The sequence below is a fragment of the Pan troglodytes genome, chromosome 18 (genome assembly GCF_028858775.2).
Source record: "Pan troglodytes isolate AG18354 chromosome 18, NHGRI_mPanTro3-v2.0_pri, whole genome shotgun sequence".
Taxonomy (NCBI): Eukaryota; Metazoa; Chordata; class Mammalia; order Primates; family Hominidae; genus Pan; species Pan troglodytes.
In genome coordinates this window covers 34,597,793-34,611,347 of record NC_072416.2, presented here as the reverse complement: position 1 = coordinate 34,611,347, position 13,555 = coordinate 34,597,793, and the positions used below count along the sequence as shown (strand labels likewise).

Genomic DNA, 13,555 nt, shown 5'->3' with positions numbered 1-13,555 from the left:
TCACCCTCAGCCTTTCAAACCGGCCGCTCCAAAAAAAAGCCCAATCACAGCCTTCCTTCTTCTCCTGGCCTTCCGGCACTGTCCAATCAACGTACGCCATCTATCGGTTGGTGGTGTTGCGGGGCCACCCTTCCCGCTGGTTTCCCTCGTGGTGTGTAAAGGCAGAGAGGAAAGGCGAGGGGTGTTGACGCCAGGAAGGTTCCATCTTGGTTAAGGGCAGGAGTCCCTTACGGACTTGTTTGAGGAAAGACAGGAAAGCGCCAGCATCTCCACCTTCCCCGGAAGCCTCCCTTTGCCAGGCAGAAAGGGTTTCCCATGGGGCCGCCCCTGGCGCCGCGCCCGGCCCACGTACCCGGGGAGGCCGGGCCCCGGAGGACGAGGGAAAGCAGGCCCGGCGCCGTGAGCTTCGCGGACGTGGCCGTGTACTTCTCTCCCGAGGAGTGGGAATGCCTGCGGCCAGCGCAGAGGGCCCTGTACCGGGACGTGATGCGGGAGACCTTCGGCCACCTGGGCGCGCTGGGTGAGGCCGGGCCCTCCGGCCGGGACCCCCAGTCCGTCGGTGGGAAGCGGTGATCGGTGTCCCCAGAGGCTAGTGGGCTGGAAGCGGGGCGCCGAGGGAGCAGTCTCATTCTCCCCTCCCGTGCGCTCAGCCGAGCCCATTGTTTCTCCTTCGCAGGATTTTCAGGTCCCAAACCCGCTTTTATCTCGTGGGTGGAAGGAGAAGTGGAGGCGTGGAGCCCCGAGGCCCAGGATCCCGACGGTGAGAGCTCTGCAGCTTTCAGCAGGGGCCAAGGACAGGAAGCAGGTACTTCATTTGGATAAGTAGCCGTGGAGAAGCCCCAACCACCGCCCCCAACTCACTCACATCCTCAGCGCGGGCTGCCCCCTCCAAAGTCCCATCCTGTCTCCCTGCACCTTACCCCAGAAACGTCCTCATCTCACTGCAAAATGGCCCGATGGAACAGCGAAATTGGGATCTATGGAACCGATTAACCATACTGGAAAACCTCAGTTTAATGCAAAATAGAGCTTGAGCTTCCTAGGAGGTCAAGGGAAAGGGGAAACCTGTAATTTGATTTTTGTTGTGGGATAAAATGAAGACAGATGTTCCTCTTGGATATTAATGATGTGAACCACGTGTAGTAAATAACACCATTAATTAGATTTTTAAATGAAGACGAAATGTTTTTCCTGCAGCCCTGATACCAGAATAAATGCTTGTTCCCAGAAGGTCTTCCCGTGGAACCTAGTGAGGCAGTCCAAGTGTAGACTTATTTTTTGAGACAGTCTCGCTCTGTTGCCCAGGCTGGAGTACAGTGGCATGGTCTAGGCTCACTGCAACCTCCGCCTCCCAGGCTCAAGCAATTCTCCTGCCTCAGCCTCCTGAGTAGCTGGGATTACAGGTACCCGCCATCATGCCCAGCTAATTTTTGTATTTTTAGTAGAGACGGGCTTTCACCATCTTGGCCAGGCTGGTCTTGAACTCCTGATCTCGTGATCCACCTGCCTCTGCCTCCCAAAGTGCTGGGATTACAGGCGTAAGTCACCGTGCCCCACCAGCAAGTGTAGACTTTTTGGTGATGGTAAGAGCAGAGAGGAAAGGTGCCAAAAGAATTTGAGTTGGTACCAAAGAAGGTCATTGAATGGCTGTTTTGTAAAGGGATCATAAACAGGTTCAGGATGGTAAGTGCCATGAGGACTGGGACCATCACTGTGTCCTCAAAGCCTGACACAGAGTTAAGTGTTCAATATTGTTCACTCCTTTTTCTTTTTTTATTTTTTTGAGACTGAGTCTTGCTGTGTCGCCCATGCTGGAGTGCAGTGGCACGAGGTTGGCTCACTGCAACCTCCACCTCCCCAGTTCCAGGGATTCTCCTGCCTCAGCCTCCCAAGTAGCTGGGATTACAGGCGCCCACCACCTCGCCTGGCTAATTTTTGTAATTTAGTACAGACAAGGTTTCCCCATGTTGGCCAGGCAGGTCTCGAACTCCTGACCTCAGGTGATCTGCCCACCCCAGCCTCCCAGAGTGGTGCTGGGATTACAGGCATGGGCCACCACGCCCAGCATTTTTTTTTTTTATTAGAGAGTTGCCCAGGCTGGAGTGCAGTGGCCCGATCACAGCTCACTGTCCCTTGAATTTCTGGCCTCAAGCGATCCTCCCACCTTAGCCTCCTGAAGTGCTTGGATAACAGGTGTGAGCCATGGCACCCGGCCCTACTCCTCTTTCATTATCTCCAGTGCTCAGGGCCTTCCTGTGTTAACCTGCAGACCATGGCATTTGCTTTTACTCCAGGCTGGCTTTCAGGGCTTCATGAGGCCCCTATCATTAAGCCGTGCTCCCTGGGCGCCATAGTCTGAACCATTCCTGCTGCCTTCCAAGGCAGGACATGGTCCCGGAATATGCTGGTTTTGACTTTATCATCTTCCCTGTCTCAGGATCCAGGGATGAGTTTCTGATTTTATCATCTTCCCTGTTTCAGGATCCAGGGATGGGAAGGAGGAGAAGGAAAGGCTGAAGAAGTGTCCAAAACAAAAAGAGGTGGCGCATGAAGTGGCTGTCAAGGAGTGGTGGCCCAGCGTCACCTGCCCAGAGTTCTGCAACCCTAGGCAGAGCCCCATGAATCCCTGGCTCAAGGACACTCTGACCCGAAGACTGCCCCACTCTTGCCCAGACTGTGGCCGCAACTTCAGCTACCCTTCCCTCCTGGCCAGCCACCAGCGGGTCCACTCCGGGGAGCGGCCCTTCTCCTGCGGCCAGTGTCAGGCGCGTTTCTCCCAGCGCAGGTACCTGCTCCAGCATCAGTTCATCCACACCGGCGAGAAGCCCTACCCCTGCCCCGACTGCGGGCGCCGCTTCCGCCAGAGGGGTTCCCTGGCTATCCACAGGCGGGCTCACACCGGGGAGAAGCCTTACGCGTGCTCAGACTGCAAGAGTCGCTTCACTTACCCCTACCTGCTGGCCATCCACCAGCGCAAGCACACGGGCGAGAAGCCCTACAGCTGCCCCGATTGCAGCCTCCGTTTCGCCTACACCTCCCTGCTGGCCATCCACAGGCGCATACACACCGGCGAGAAGCCCTACCCCTGTCCTGACTGCGGCCGCCGCTTCACCTATTCTTCCCTCCTCCTCAGTCACCGGCGCATTCACTCCGACAGCCGGCCCTTCCCCTGCGTGGAGTGTGGGAAAGGCTTCAAGCGCAAGACCGCCCTGGAAGCCCATCGGTGGATCCACCGCTCCTGCAGCGAGAGGCGCGCGTGGCAGCAGGCCGTGGTGGGGCGTTCAGAGCCCATCCCTGTTTTGGGAGGCAAGGATCCCCCAGTTCACTTCCGGCACTTTCCAGATATATTTCAAGAGTGTGGGTGATGGCGTTCACACAAACTGGTCAGCGTTTCCCTGGAGAGGAAGAGGCAAGGTTTGTGTATTTGGGGGATAAGGAAAGGAAGTGGGCGTTTGAGGAAAACAAAGTTCTGCCTTAGGTAAAAAGCAGAGGTAGGGGCACAGAGGGCTGTGGGGAGGAGGCAGGAATCTGAAAAGGTGCCTGGGGGTTGACCCCATTTTCTGAAGCTCCAGCACACAGGGCCCCGTGTTCACGTCCCATCCTTCACTGAAAACCATTCACCTAACTGGCTTTTCCTTCATGATTGTTCTCTCCCTTGTAGCTCTCTGCTTTTTGGCCTGTATCTCTCCTACTCCTCTGAGATGGGGTCCCCTACATTCCAGTGCCTATTAAAGGAGCCTGCACCCACTCTGGACCCCCCAGAATAGAGGGGATACCTCAGGCCTGTCCCTCGGCTGGTGGGGGGGCGGGGGGGGGGAGCTCATCCCAGGATTCTTTTTTTTTTTTTTGAGATGGAGTCATGCTCTGTCGCCCAGGCTGGAGTGCAGTGGCGTGATCTCGGCTCACTGCAACCTCTGCCTCCTGGGTTCAAGCCATTCTCTGCCTCAGCCTTCCCATTAGCTGGGATTACAGGCATGCGCCACCAGGCCCAGCTAATTTTTGTGCTGTTAGTAGAGACGGGGTTCCACCATCTTGGCCAGGCTGGTCTTGAATTCCTGACCTCGTGATCCACCCGCCTCGGCGTCTCAAAGTGCTGGGATTACAAGCGTGAGCCACCGACCCCTGCCGAGGATTCTGCCTTTTACCAATGCAGGTGAAACATCTGGCAAGGAGACACCTGGAGTGTAGGTGTTCCTTGGTCTTGAAGACCTAGAGGTGGCCATAGAGAGGACAGTGGCCTCAGGTGGGGAACTCCCCCCCCACTCTCATTCTGCAAGTGCACAAACTATCAAACATAGTGGACTCTGGAACTGGGCCAACTCTTCACTGTATGCATTAGTGATTGCAGTGTTTTTTTCTTCTTCAGATATTTGCATGTTCCCTGGATTTTGTATTTTTTGATAAAGATATATTCTTGGGCCACAGTAGCTGGAGATATAATGCCGGAGGATTCTTTTTTTTTTTTTTTTTTTTTTTTGAGACAGAGTCTCTCTCTATCGCCTGGGCTGCAGTGCAGTGGCCCAAGCTACGCTCACTGCGAGCTCCACCTCCTGGGTTCACACCATTCTCCTGCTTCAGTCTCCCGAGTAGCTGGAATTACAAGCACCCGCCACCACGCCCAACTAATATTTTGTATTTTTAGTAGAGACGGGCGTTTCACCGTGTTAGCCAGGAGGGTCTCGATCTCCTGACTTCGTGATCCTCCCGCCTCGGCCTCCCAAAGTGCTGGGATTACAGGCGTGAGCCACTGCACCCAGCCTCTTTTTTTTTTGAGATGGAGTTTCGCTCTTGTTGCCCAGGCTAGAGTGCAATGGCATGATCTTGGCTCACTGCAACCTCCGCCTCCTAGGTTCAAGCGATTCTCCTGCCCCAGCCTCTTGAGTAGCTGGGATTACAGGCACCCACCACCATGCCTGGCTAATTGTATTTTTACTAAAGACAGGTTTCACCATGTTGGCCAGGCTGGTCTCCAATTCCTGACCTCAGGTGATCCACCCGACTTGGCCTCCCAAAGTTCTGGGATTACATTTTTTTTTTTAAAGAAAGAATAAATTAATTGTGATTAAAGTTGAAATCAAGGCATAGTCTTTCCAGTCTAATTTTTACTGTAATGCTTGTATGTCAACAGTTATGAAGGCTGGGCGCGGTGGCTCATGCCTGTAATCCTAGCAGTTTGGGAGGCTGAGGAGGGTGGATCACTTAAGGTCAAGAGTTCAAGACCAGCCTGGCCAATATGGTGAAACCCCATCTCTACTAAAAATACCAAAAAACAAAAAAACAACAAAAAAATGGCCAGGCACGTTGGCTCACACCTGTAATCCCAGCACTTTGGGAAGCCGAGGCGGGCAGATCACGAGGTCAGAAGATCGAGACCATCCTGGCTAACATGGTGAAACCCCGTCTGTACTAAAAATACAAAAAAATTAGCCAGGAGTGGTGGCAGGCGCCTGTAGTCCCAACTACTTGGGAGGCTGAGGCAGGAGAACCGTGTGAACCCGGGAGGCAGAGCTTGTGGTGAGCTGAGATCGTGCCACTGCACTCCAGCCTGGGCGACAGAGCGAGACTCTGTCTCAAAAAAAAAAAAAAAAAATTAGCCAGGCCTGGTGGCGTGCACCTGTAATCCCAGCTTCTTGGGAGGCCGAGGCAGAAGAATGGCTTGAACCCAGGAGGTGGAGGTTGCAGTGAGCCAACATAGCGCCACTGCACTCCAGCCTGGGCAACAGAGCAAGACTCTATCTCAAAAAAAAAAAAAGGCCTGGTGTGGTGGCTCACGCCTGTAATCCCAGCACTTTGGGAGGCTGAGGCAGGCGGATCACGAGGTCAGGAGATCAAGACCATCCTGGCTCACACAGTGAAACCCCATCTCTACTAAAAATACAAAAAATTAGCCGGGCATGGTGGCGGGCGTCTGTAGTCCCAGCTACTGGGGAGGCTGAGGCAGGAGAATGGCATGAACCCGGGAGGCGGAGCTTGCAGTGAGCTGAGATCGCGCCACTGCACTCCAGCCTGGGCGACAGAGTGAGACTCCAGTCTCAAAAAACAAAACAAAACAAAAAACAACAGTTAAGAGAGTTCTTTCTGGCCCATTTAGATCTGCTAGCCCTACTTTTGAAGAGGAAACTTTTGAAGGAATGAACAAAAGAGGTAGGTGGGACTAAGCATTTCTGCATTCCAGGACTGGTGGTCAGTGACTCCAATATCTCTTTGAAAAGACTGCTTCTTTGAATCCTTGGGTTCCAAGATAATTATTAATGGGAACTGGTGCCGGGCACGGTGGCTCACACCTGTGATCCCAGCACTTTGGGAGGCTGAGGCTGGTTAATCACTTGAGGTCAGGAGTTTGAGACCAGCTGGGCAATATAGTGAAACCCTATCTCTACCAAAAAATTAGCCAGGCGTGGTGGCACATGCCTGTAGTCCCAGCTACTCAGGAGGCTGAGGCAAGAGGATCACTTGAGCCTGGGAGACAGAGGTTGCAGTAAGCTGAGATGACTCCATTGCACTCCAGCCTGGGCTACAAAGCAGGACTCTGTCTCAAAACAAAAACAGATACAAAAACTGGGAACGGGGTGTTATCTTTACTTCACCACATAGCCTCTCCTGAATTGGTGGACCTGGATTCCTAGCTTGGCTCAGTCCCCACTGGCTGTGTGGCCTTTAGCATCACCTAGATTCTACAAATAACATTTTTCTCTATTTGTTTTACACATGTCAATCTGCCTATCCATCCCTCTATCCATTCATTTATCCATTTTATTAATGTATTTCAAAGTAAGTTGCAGACATCATTACATTTCACTTCTAAACACTTCAGCATACAGCTGAGTTTTATGCAAGAAACTTAAGCTCTCAGCTGGGTACAGTGGCTCACACCTGTAATCCCAGCACTTTGGGAGGCTGAGGCAGGAGGATTGCATGAGCTTGGGAGTTTGAGACGAGCCTGGAAAACAGCAAGACCTCATTTCTACTAAAAATTTTAAAAATTAGCCGAGCATGGTGGGGGAGGGTGAAGGAGGAGGATAGCTTGAGCCCAGGAGTTTGAGGCTATAGTGAGCTATGATGGCGCCACTTCAGTCTGAGTAACAGCAAGACACTATTAAAAAAAAAAAAAAAAGAGCCAGGCGCAGTGGCTCACACCTGTAATCCCAGCACTTTGGTAGGCCAAGGTGGGCAGATCACCTGAGGTCAGGAGTTCGAGACCAGCCTGACGAACATGGAGAAACCCTGTCTCTACTAAAAAAAAGGAAATACAAAATTAGCCAGGCATGGTGGCACATGCCTGTAATCACAGCTACTCGGGAGGCTGAGGCAGGAGAATCGTTTGACCCCAGGAGGCGGAGGTTGCAGTGAGCCAAGATCGTGCCATTGCACTCCAGCCTGGGCAACAAGAGTGGAACTCTGTTTCAAAAAAGAAAGAAAGAAATTCAGCTCCCACTTAAAGTTCAGTTGTACTCTGTTATTGACAAGTAAAGTCGATTGAAGCCCAGTCATCTCCTGTATGTTGTGTGACTTCTCATAATTATCTGATCAAGAGTCTTGAAGAAACATTTACAATTTGATGGGCAATAAAATAATTTGAAAGCAAGAGCATTTTGTTGTTCTTGTTATTTCTTGAGACAGGGTCTCACTATAGCCTAGGCTGGAATGCAGTGGCACAGTCATGGCTCACTGCAGCCTCGACCTCCTGGGCTCAGGTGTTTCTCGTTCTCATCTCAGCCTCTTGAGTAACTGGGACTACAGGCATATGCCACTATGCCCAGCTAATTTTTGTATTTTTTGTACAGATGGGGTTTTGCCCAGGCTGGTCTTGAACTCATGGGCTCAAGTGATCTGTCTATCTGAGCCTCCCAAAGTGGTAGGATTACAGGTGTTAGCCACTGTGCCCGGCCAATTTTTGTATTTTTATAATGAGTGGCAGGAAAAACAACTCATCAGCTACACGGAACAGTTTTAGTCTTACTTGAAAGTTTGTTTCAGGCCTGGCGCTATGGCTCATACCTGTAATCCCAGCACTTTGGGAGGCCGAGGACGGTGGATCACTTGAAGCCAGGAGTTTGAGACCAGCCTGGCCAACATGGCAAAACCTCATCTCTACTAAAAATACAAAAATTAGCAGGTTGTGCTGTTTTCAGCTACTTGGGAGGCTGAGGCACGAGAATTGCTTGAACTCGGGAGGCAGAGGTTGCAGTGAGCCGAGATTGTACCACTGCACTCCAGCCTTGGCCACAGAGTGAGACTCTGTCTTAAAAAAAAAAACAAAAAAACACAGGCCGGGTACAGTGTGCAGTGGCTCATGTCTGTAATTCCAGCACTTTGGGAGGCCAAGGCAGGCGGATCACGAGGTCAGGAGATCAAGAGCATCCTGGCCAACATGGTGAAACCCTGTCTCTGCTAAAAATACAAAAACTAGCTGGGTGTGGTGATGCGTGCCTGTAATCCCAGCTACTCAGGAGGCTGAGGCAAGAGAATCGCTTGAACCAGAGAGTTGGAGGTTGCAGTGAGCCGAGATCACGCTACTGCACTCCAGCCTGGCGACAGAGCGAGACTCCATCTAAAAAAAAAAAAAAAAGTTTCTTTCAATCTGTTTAGTTAATATTTTTATTGTTCAGCTTCATCTTCTTAAGTCTTCTGCATACTTAGTTCAAAGAGAAGTGATTTACAACATAGGATCTGAAGAAACAAAAGTATTTTTGGTTCAAGTTGCTACTCTGTTTAAAAGGAGAATCCAAATAGCCACTCACCTGTAGTCTTAGCTACTCAGGAGGTGGAAGTGGGAGCATAGATCACTTGAGCCCAAGAGTTCCAGGCTGCAGTGAGCTTTGATCTTGCCACTGCACCCCAACCTGGGTGACAGAGTGAGACTCTGTTTCAAAATGACAATAATAGGCTGGGCATGGTGGTCCACACCTGTAATCCTAGCACTTTGGGAGGCTGAGGTGGGAGGATCACTTGAGCACAGGAGTTCCAGACCAGCCTGGGCATCATGGAGAGACCCCATCTCTACAAAAACGAAAATTAGCCAGGCATGGTGTTGCACACTTCTAGTTCCAACGACTTGAAGGCTGAGGTGGGAGGATCACCTGAACCCAGGGAGGTTGAGGCTGCAGTGAGCTGTGATCATACCACTGCACTCCAGCCTGTGTGACAGAGTGAGAACCTGTCTCAATAATAATGATAATTAATAATAATAATCATAATCGAAGGAGAATCAAAATAAAACATGCAGATAGTCAACAGGTACATGAAAAAATGCTCAACACCACTAATCATCAGGGAAATGCAAATCAGAACTACAATGAAGCCGGCCTGGTGGCTCACGCCTATAATCCCAGCAGTTAAGGAGGCCGAGGTGGGCGGATCACCTGAGGTCAGGAGTTTGAGATCAGCCTTCCCAACATGGCGAAACTCCATCTCTACTAAAAATACAAAAATTAGCTGGGCGGCTGGGCGCGGTGGCTCACGCCTGTAATCCCAGCACTTTGGGAGGCCGAGGTGGGTGGATCATGAGGTCAGGAGATCGAGATCATCCTGGCTAACACGGTGAAACCCCATCTCTACTAAAAATACAAAAAATTAGCCGGCGTGGTGGCGGGCACCTGTAGTGCCAGCTACTGCGGAGGCTGAGGCGGGAGAATGGCGTTAGCCCGGGAAGCGGAGCTTGCAGTGAGCCAAGATCGCGCCACTGCACTCCAGCCTGGGCAACAGAGCGAGACTCCGTCTCAAACAAACAAACAAAAAAATTAGCTGGGCATGGTGGTGCACGTATGTAATCCCAGCTACTCAGGAGGCTGAGGCAGGAGAATCGCTTGAACCCAGGAGGGGGAGGTTGCAGTGAGCTGAGGTTGCGCCACTGCACTCCAGCCTAGGCTGCAGAGCGAGACTCTGACTCAAAAACAAAAAAGCACACAATGAGATATTATCGTACCTTAGTTAGAATGGCTGTTATTAAGAAGACAAAACATGACAGGTATTGGCAAGGATGCTAAGAGAAGGCAACTCTTGACTGGGCGCAGTGGCTCACGCCTGTAATCCCAGCATTTTGGGAGGCTGAGGTGGGCGGATCACCTGAGGTCGGGAGTTCAAGATCAGCCTGACCAACATGGAGAAACCTCATCTCTACTAAAAATGCAAAATTAGCCAGGAGTGGTGGCACGCGCCTGTAATCCCAGCTACTCTGGAGGCTGAGGCAGGAGAATCGCTTGAACCCTGGTAGCGGAGGTTGCGGTGAGCCAAGATTGTGCCATTGCACTCCAGCCTGGGCAACAAGAGTGAAACTCCTTCTCCAAAAAAAAAAGAAAAAAAAAGAGAAGGGAACTCCTACACACTGTTGGTGGGAACGTAAGTTAGTACAGCCACTACTGAAAACAATATGGAGATGTCTGAAAAAAACAAAAACAGAACTACCATGTGGGCTGGGCATGGTGACTCACACCTGTAATCCCAGCACTTTGGGAGGCCAAGGCTGGTCGATCACCAGAGGTCAGAAGTTCACAATAGCCTAGCCAACATGGCAAAACCCCTTCTCTACTAAAAATACAAAATTTAGCTGGGTGTGATGGAGGGTGCCTGTAATCCCAGCTACTTGTGAGGCTGAGGCAGGAAAATCACTTGAACCTGGGAGGCAGAGGCTGCAATGAGCTGAGACCAGGGCATTGCACTCCAACCTAGACAACAAAAGCAAAACTCCGTCTCAAAAAAAAAAAAAAAAAAAGAACTAACATGTGATCCAGCAATCCCACTACCTGGAATTTATCCAAAGGAAAAGAAATCAGTATATAAAAAAGATAACCTGCATCTCCGTGTTTACTGTAGAGCCGTGTTTACAATAGCAAAGATATGGAATCAACCTAAGTGTTGATCAGTGGACAAATGAATAAAGAAAATATGATATATATACACAGTGGACTTAAGCCATAAAAAATGAAATCATGTTTACAGCATGGATGGAACTGGAGGTCATTATGTTAAGTGAATAAGCCAGACACAGAAAGGCAAATATCACATGTCCTCACTTACATGTGGGAGCTAGAAAAGTTGATCTCATGGAGGTAGAGAGTAGAATGATACCAGAGATTGGAAGGGTGTACGTGGGTGGGAGAGGTGGATGAAGAGAAGTTGGGTAATGGGTACAAACATACACTTAGGAAGAAAGGATAACTTGTAATGTTCAATAGCAGAGTAGGGTGACTGTAGTTAACAAAGTACTGTAAATTTCCATAGCTAGAAGAGAGGACTTGAAATTTTCCCAACACATAGAAATGTTAAATACTCAAAGTGATTGATACCTTAAATATCCTGACTTGATTATTGTACATTCTATGTATGAAGCAAAGCAAAATATCACATGAACTCCATAAATATGTAAAAATTTTGTGTATCAATATATTTTTTGTTTTGTTTTGTTTTTTTTTTTTTTAGATGGAGTCTTGCTCTGTCGCCCAGGCTGGAGTGCAATGGTGTGATCTTGGCTCACTGCAACCTCTGCCTCCTGAGTTCAAGCCATTCTTGTGCCTCAGCCTCCTGAGTAGCTGGGACTACAGGCGTCCGACTCCACACCCAGCTAATTTTTGTATTTTTAGTACAGACGGGGTTTTGCCATGTTGGCCAGGTTGGTCTCGAACTCCTGACCTCAGGTGATCCTCCCGCCTTGGCCTCCCAAAGTATTGGGATTACAGGAACAAGCCACTGTGCCCAGCCCAATTTTTTTTTCTTTTTGAGACGGGGTCTCACTCTGTCGCCCAGGTTGGAGTGCAGTGGCATGATCTTACTCACTGCAACCTCTGCTTCCTGGGTTCAAGAAATTCTTGTGCCTCAGCCTACTGAGTAGCTGGGACTACAGGTGTGCACCACCAGACCTGGCCAATTTTTGTATTTTTAGTAGAGATGGAGTTTCAGCATGTTGCCCATGCTGGTTTCTAACTTCTGGCCTAAAGCAATCTGCCCACCTCAGCCTCCCAAAGTGCTGAGATTACAGGTGTGAGCAACTGGGCTGGGCCTAAATTAAATATTTTCAAAATTTAAAAAATACTCATTTCTAAGGATATATTTTTCCTTATATAATTTCTACAGTATTCACCACATGGAGTGCAATGAGGCAGTTCCAGAACTCAAGGTAATAATGTAAGCATATTAATAATATTTAATTATTAACAATTAATAATTAATCAATTAATAACATATGCATATGAGATCAGCAGGAGTCACACTAAAAGCCAAAAAGTATTTCAGGTGAAAAACAGCAAGGGTAGGCCAGAAAACACAAAGAAATCTTGACTGAAAAGTCAGCAATAAAAAACACTATTGAATAAAAAGGAAGGCTCGATATACTAGGGCTGGCAGGGGAGCCAAGCAAGTAGATCCAGAGCCAGAATGACAGCAGGGACCTGGTAGGCCTTGCTTGTTATCTCCAGCAACCAGCCCCACGCTTAGCAAACAGTATTCTGCATCCTGTATGATTGCAGGTATATTCCAAATGTGGGGATGAAGGCAACTAGTATTTACAGTCCAATGCCACCAGCCATGACGATGACCCATCTTGGCTGAAAAATAAAGACCTTAAATCTAGGAAGCGGAAGATACAACCCAGGACAGCAGGAAGGGGAGACCCGGTATGAGAAGAACTGAGGCCCAACCCAGTTTAGAGAGGAGACTGAAGGCTAAAGGAGGAAGGTTTCCCAGGAAAAAAAAATTAGGATTTGAAAGTTGATGCTATCTTTGATAATTTGGAACAACGTAAATAAGTAGAAATGGCAGGGCCGGGCGCCGTGGCTCACGCCTGTAATCCCAGCACTTTGGGAGGCTGAGGCGGGAGGATCACCTGAGGTCGGGAGTTCGAGACCAGCCTGACTTAATATGGAGAAACCCCGTCTCTACTAAAAATACAAAATTAGACGGGCATGGTGGCTCATGCCTGTAATCCCAGCTACTTGGGAGGCTGAGGCAGGAGAATCGCTTGAACCTGGGAGGCGAAGGTTGCGGTGAGCCTAGATAGCGCCATTGCACTCCAGCCTGGGCAAGCCGAGATAGCGCCATTGCACTCCAGCCTGGGCAACAAGAGTAAAACTCCTTCTCAAAGAAAAAGTAGAAATGGCTGGGAACCGTGGCGCATGCCTGTAATCACAGCACTTTGGGAGGCCGAGGCAGGAGAATTGCTTGAGGCCAGGAGTTCCAGACCAGCCTGGGCAACATAGCAAGACCCTGTCTCTGTTTTAAAATTTAAAAATTAGCCAAGCATGGGGTGTGCGCCTGTGGTCCCAGCTACTCGGGAGGCTGAGGTGAGAAGATCGCTTCAGCCCGGGAGGTCGAGTCTGCAGTGAGCTAGGATCGCACTGCTGGGCCACAGAGCAAGACCCTGTCTCAAAACAAACAAAAAATAAATTCATGTATGTTAGCAACAATTACAATTTAATTTAAAACTTCCCCATTCCGATTCCATCCTCACCAAGCACGTTCCTTCGCCTGCAGCTTCGGTCTAGAGCCTGAGCGAGCCGAGCTGCGGATGCCAGGGGCTGGGTGGACTCCGCAGCTAAGCTACTGTAAAACACGCACCTGCTTC

At 49.8% G+C, this 13,555-nt stretch overlaps 1 protein-coding gene across 8 annotated transcripts; it reads left to right on the top strand.

Moving 5' to 3' along the window:
• The first annotated feature begins 109 nt into the window (after positions 1-109).
• On the top strand, positions 110-13,541 carry ZNF785 (zinc finger protein 785). 8 transcript variants are annotated; one of them, XR_010152579.1, is made up of 5 exons: positions 123-520; positions 677-805; positions 2,482-3,414; positions 6,092-6,144; positions 12,070-13,016. XR_010152579.1 is itself a non-coding variant. In XM_054669297.2 (4 exons), the coding sequence occupies exons 1-3, from the start codon at positions 316-318 to the stop codon at positions 3,363-3,365; spliced, it is 1,218 nt and encodes a 405-aa protein (XP_054525272.1). In that variant the 5' UTR covers positions 110-315; the 3' UTR covers positions 3,366-3,414; positions 6,092-7,585. The 8 variants fall into 8 exon arrangements, 6 of the variants coding, with proteins under 6 accessions (XP_054525272.1, XP_054525271.1, XP_063653824.1 ...); XR_010152578.1 differs by having other exon boundaries at positions 190-559; XM_054669297.2 differs by lacking the exon at positions 12,070-13,016 and having other exon boundaries at positions 110-520; positions 6,092-7,585.
• Positions 13,542-13,555: the final 14 nt, after the last annotated feature.

What these genes read in the sequence shown, in the direction of transcription:
- ZNF785 (XM_063797757.1), top strand. Translation starts at nt 316, where the DNA reads ATGGGGCCGCCCCTGGCGCCGCGCCCGGCCCACGTACCCGGGGAGGCC. An exon ending in CCGGGACCCCCAGTCCGTCG is followed by an intron (nt 560 to 676) that starts GTGGGAAGCGGT and finishes TCTCCTTCGCAG; the next exon opens with GATTTTCAGGTCCCAAACCC. An exon ending in GGGCCAAGGACAGGAAGCAG is followed by an intron (nt 806 to 2,481) that starts GTACTTCATTTG and finishes TCCCTGTTTCAG; the next exon opens with GATCCAGGGATGGGAAGGAG.